This window comes from Chroicocephalus ridibundus, chromosome 24 (genome assembly GCF_963924245.1).
Source record: "Chroicocephalus ridibundus chromosome 24, bChrRid1.1, whole genome shotgun sequence".
Lineage (NCBI taxonomy): Eukaryota > Metazoa > Chordata > Aves > Charadriiformes > Laridae > Chroicocephalus > Chroicocephalus ridibundus.
The window spans coordinates 1,233,201-1,238,568 of record NC_086307.1 but is presented as its reverse complement, the minus strand read 5'-3'; the positions used below and the strand labels follow the sequence as shown (position 1 = coordinate 1,238,568).

The 5,368-nt window shown below is 58.5% G+C and overlaps 1 protein-coding gene across 1 annotated transcript in view; it reads right to left on the bottom strand.

Moving 5' to 3' along the window:
• Positions 1-2,745: 2,745 nt before the first annotated feature.
• Positions 2,746-5,368, bottom strand: part of LOC134526753 (tensin-2-like) — a 16,132-nt gene continuing 13,509 nt past the window's right edge. Inside the window, exons 13-15 of the mRNA XM_063358931.1 lie at positions 3,690-3,702; positions 3,096-3,242; positions 2,746-2,907 (exon numbers count right to left, since the gene is read on the bottom strand). Coding sequence (XP_063215001.1) covers positions 2,746-2,907; positions 3,096-3,242; positions 3,690-3,702 — 322 coding nt within the window. The remainder of the gene's footprint in view (positions 2,908-3,095; positions 3,243-3,689; positions 3,703-5,368) is intronic.

The following is a 5,368-nucleotide window of genomic DNA, read 5'->3' as shown; positions in this document are numbered from 1 at the left end:
GATGCAGGCAGGGGATGCAGGCAGGGGATGCAGGTGGGGGGATGCAGGCAGGGAATGCAGGCAGGGGATGCAGGCAGGGGATGCAGGTAGGGGGATGCAGGCGGGGGATGCAGGCGGGGGGAAGCGGAGTGCTGCCCGGGCCGGAGCAGGCTTTGTGTTTGTGCACTGGCTCCAAAAGGGCAGGGGGCAGCCCCACACGCCTGGCAGGGGCTCTGGGTGGTGCTGGGCAGCCCCTAAGGGGCTGTCCCCGTCTGTACGGGAGGAGGTGGCCATGTGGAAGCAGAGGTTGGTGCCCGTTTCCCTGGGGAGGCAGGCGCAGCCCCGAGGATGAGCAGGGTCACTCACAGACAAGAGATAGAATCATAGAATCATAGAATCATAGAATCATAGAATCATAGGGTTGGAAGGGACCTCTGGAGATCATCTAGTCCAACCCCCCTGCCAGAGCAGGGTCACCTAGAGCAGGTTACACAGGAACACGTCCAGGTGGGTTTTGAATGTCTCCAGAGATGGAGACTCCACCACCTCTCTGGGCAGCCTTTTCCAGTGCTCTGCCACCCTCACAGCAAAGAAGTTCCTCCTCATGTTTAGGTGGAACTTCCTATGTTCCAGTTTGTGCCCATTGCCTCTTGTCCTGTCCCCGGGCACCACTGAAAAGAGCCTCGCCCCATCGTCCTGACACCCACCCTTTAAGTATTTATAAGCGTTGATAAGGTCACCCCTCAGACGTCTTTTTTCCAGACTGAAGAGACCCAAATCCCTCAGCCTTTCCTCATAAGAGAGGTGTTCCAGTCCCCTCAGCATCTTTGTAGCCCTCCGCTGCACCCTTTCCAGCAGTTCCCTGTCCCTCTTGAACCGGGGAGCCCAGAACTGGACACAGTACTCCAGGTGCGGCCTCACCAAGGCAGAGTAGAGGGGGAGGATGACCTCCCTTGACCTGCTGGCCACGCTCCTCTTGATGCACCCCAGGATGCCATTGGCCTTCTTGGCCACAAGGGCACATTGCTGGCTCATGGTCATCCTGTTGTCCACCAGGACTCCCAGGTCTCTTTCCACAGAGCTGAATCCACATAGATGCAGGCGTCCTCGGCAGCACAGCTGAACACCTTGCGTACCCGCTGGTCCCGGAGCACGTTGAGCAGCTCCGTCAAGACAGTCCACAGAGCCCAAGGCACGGAGATCATCACCTCCCACATGGCCAGGGCAGCGCTGCAGGCCCAGAGTGCTGGGTCAGCGGCGCTGCCTCGGCCGCTGCACCGTGCCTGGGGCGGCCTCGTACAGTCATAGAGTCACCCTGGTTGGAAAAGACCCTTGGGGTCACCGAGGCCAACCATCGGCCCCCACTCTCCAGAGTTCTCCCCTACACCACATCCCCCAACACCACACCTAAAATGGCTCTTAAACACATCCAGGGATGGCGACTCCACCACCGCCCCGGGCAGCCTATTCCAGTGTCTGACCACTCTTTCTGCGAAGAATTTTTCCCTAATGTCCAGCCTAAACCTCCCCTGGTGCAGCTTGAAGCCATTCCCTCTTGTTCTATCGCTAATGACCTGTGAGAAGAGACCAGCCCCAACCTCTCTACAATGGCCTTTCGAGTAGTTGTAGAGAGCGATGAGGTCTCCCCTCAGCCTCCTCTTCCTCAAACTCAACAGTCCCAGCTCCTTCAGTCGCTCCTCATCAGATTTATTCTCCAGGCCCTTCACCAGCTTCGGTGCCCTCCTCTGCCCTCACTCCAGCACCTCGAGATCTCTCTCTTGTATTGAGGTGCCCAGAACTGGACACAATACTCCAGGTGTGGCCTCACCAGTGCTGAGTACAGGGGGACAATCCCCTCCCTGCTTCTGCTGGTCACGCCATTTCTAAATACGAGCCTGGATGCCGTTGGCCCTCTTGGCCACATGGGCGCACTGCTGGCTCATGTTCAGCCGCTTGTCAATGAGAACCCCCAGGTCTGTTTCTGCCAGGCAGCTCTCCAGCCACGCTGCCCCAAGCCTGTAGCGCTGCATGGGGTTGTTGTGGCCCAAGGGCAGGACCTGGCACTTGGCCTTGTTGAAGCTCATCCCGTTAGCATTGGCCTATCAATCCGATCTATCCAAGTCTCTCTGTAGAGCCTCCCCATCCTCATGTAGATCAACACTCCCGCTTAACTTGGTGTCATCTGCAAACTTGCTGATGATACACTCTATGTCCTTATCAAGGTCATCAATAAAGATGTTGAACAGAAATGGTCCCAACACCGAGCCCTGAGGGACACCACTTGTGACCGGCCGCCAGCTGGATTTAACTCCATTGACCACCACTCTTTGGGACCGCCCATCCAGCCAGTGCTTGATCCAGCAGATCGTATGCTCATCCAGGCCATGAGCCGCCAGTTTTTCCCTGAGAATTCTATGAGGAATGGTGTCAAATGCTTTTTGAAAGGACCCCTCCGGAGCCCGGCTGTGCTACAGCCCTGGCCTTGCCTGCCCCCTTTCCTTGTGGGTGCCTGGGGGCCCTGACCGGGCAGGCAGGAGGGGGCTGCGGTGGTGTTCCCCGTGGGCCTGGGAGGAGCGTGGTGGTGGGGCTCTCCTGGCTTGGCCAGCTCGGGCTGCTGCCGGCCTGGGGACCCACTGGGTCTGGGAAGGGTGGTGGGATGGAGGGTCCTGCTCCTCGGGGATGTCCTGCAATATTCCTTGGGTCTGGCAGCCAGAGAGTCTCCGGGCCCCTCTACCCACAGGGAGCAAGCCCTCAAGGCTGTCGTGGCTAGTACCTGTCACACGTTGGTGAGATCTTCAAGAGGCTCCTGACCACTTCCCCGGGGTACCAATGGGTCATTAGGAGAAGGAGTGAGTCCAGGCTGCGGCGGGCTGGCTCCGTGCGGATGCACTCCACATTTTTGTGGATGTACGTCATGAACTTCGGCACCTGGAGAGGACACGGGTGAGGATGGGGCGGCCACTGGAGTGCAGCCATCTCCCCGGTTGCCACTGAAACTGCTGCCCTTCCCGTCCCTCTCTGTTGCCTTGGAAAGGCTTCAGGTGCCTGAGAGAGCTGGCGGCGGGAAGGAGGGAAGAGCAAGGTCCGACAGGGCAGCCCAGCCACAGGGCACTTACATCCGTCAGCCAGTAACTGGGGTCTAGCACAGCCATGGCTAGGATTTTGCTGCCCGTCTGCCTGTCACAGGTGTCATCTGCTGTCAAGGCCTCAATGGCGACGAGGACCGTGTCCGTCACCTGAGAAGGCTGGAGGTGTCCAAACACCTACGGGAGGAAGGGAGGGAGGGAAGCCGTGTCACACTGAGCACCCCGATGGTGCTGCTGGGCCGAGCGCCCGAGGAGCTCTGCCGACAGACGCCCGGCACTGCTGTCAGCGGCGCCCGCAGGAAAGGCAGCAGCGGGGGCCGCAGCCTCCGCAGGGCAGAGGGGGAGAGCGGAGGGTCCCCAGGGTGAGGGAGGAGGCTTGGCCTCATGGACACAGCGTGCTGGCCCGGCAGAGAGCCAGGGCTCGCTGGTGGCCAGGAGGGCTGGAGCTGCTGTTGGGGCACCGGAGTGGCCGCCCTCGCACAGCTCCCTGCGTGGGGACAGCAGGAACCCTCTCACCGGGGACAGGGAGGCCACGCGAGAGCCGCCGATTCTGGGTCCCTTGGCTCACACAAGCCTCCTGCCGACGCCACGGACAAGAGTGCCAGGAAGAAGACAGCCCGTTACCGTGGTCATGTTGCTGCAGTCAAGTGAAGAAAGCAAGAAGTTGCTCTCGGAATCCCATCCCGGTTCCCATCTCGGAATCTCATCCCATTCCCACAGACCTGGGGGCTGCAGGCTTTCCTGCTGCCTTCAGCCTCAAAACCACCCTTTCCCACTTGGTGCCGCGCCAGGCACAAAAATGGCCATATGTCTGGAGATTGGTCCCATGCCCAAAGAGCCAGCAGGGAAAACTATGCCTTGTTCTAAAGCTCTTTGGGAACCGCTTGCGTAGCCCCACACACCTGGGGGCTGCAGGCTTTCCTGCTGCCTTCAGCCTCAAAACCACCCTTTCCCACTTGGTGCAGCGCCAGGCACAAAAATAACCATATGTCTGGAGATTGGTCCCATGCCCAAAGAGCCAGCAGGGAAAACTATGCCTTGTTCTAAAGCTCTTTGGGAACCGCTTGCGTAGCCCCACACACCTGGGGGCTGCAGGCTTTCCTGCTGCCTTCAGCCTCAAAACCACCCTTTCCCACTTGGCGCCACGCCAGGCACAAAAATGGCCATATGTCTGGAGATTGGTCCCACGCTCAAAGAGCCAGCAGGGAAAACTATGCCTTGTTCTAAAGCTCTTTGGGAACCGCTTGCGTAGCCCCACACACCTGGGGGCTGCAGGCTTTCCTGCTGCCTTCAGCCTCAAAACCACCCTTTCCCACTTGGCGCCACGCCAGGCACAAAAGTGGCCATATGTCTGGAGATTGGTCCCACGCCCAAAGAGCCAGCAGGGAAAACTATGCCTTGTTCTAAAGCTCTTTGGGAACCGCTTGCGTAGCCCCACAGACCTGGGGGCTGCAGGCTTTCCTGCTGCCTTCAGCCTCAAAACCACCCTTTCCCTCTTGGTGCCGCGCCAGGCACAAAAATGGCAATATGTCTGGAGATTGGTCCCACGCCCAAAGAGCCAGCAGGGAAAACTATGCCTTGTTCTAAAGCTCTTTGGGAACCGCTTGCGTAGCCCCACACACCTGGGGGCTGCAGGCTTTCCTGGCGCCTTCAGCCTCAAAACCACCCTTTCCCACTTGGCGCCGTGCAAGACACAAAAATGGCCATATGTCTGGAGATTGGTCCCACGCCCAAAGAGCCAGCAGGGAAAACTATGCCTTGTTCTAAAGCTCTTTGGGAACCGCTTGCGTAGCCCCACACACCTGGGGGCTGCAGGCTTTCCTGCTGCCTCCAGCCTCCCAAAACCACCCTTTCCCACTTGGCGCCGCGCCAGGCACAAAAGTGGCAATATGTCTGGAGATTGGCCCCACACCCAAAGAGCCAGCAGGGAAAACTATGCCTTGTTCTAAAGCTCTTTGGCAACCGCTTGCGTAGCCCCACAGACCTGGGGGCTGCAGGCTTTCCTGCTGCCTTCAGCCTCAAAACCACCCTTTCCCACTTGGCGCCACGCCAGGCACAAAAATGGCCATATGTCTGGAGACTGGTTCCACGCCCAAACATGTCGTAGGTCTCTGGGCAATGCAAGCGTCTTAGCAGAGATGTAGCTGGGGTCATGAGAACAATTCTGAGAGACACTGGGAATAAGTCCTAGAATTCCCTCCTGGCACTTTCCATGTTGGAGACACAGCAAGATGATTTTTTGATTGTTTTGCACCTATCTCTTGAAGAATGTAGCCAAGGAGATAACTAGGTGACTTGAAGCA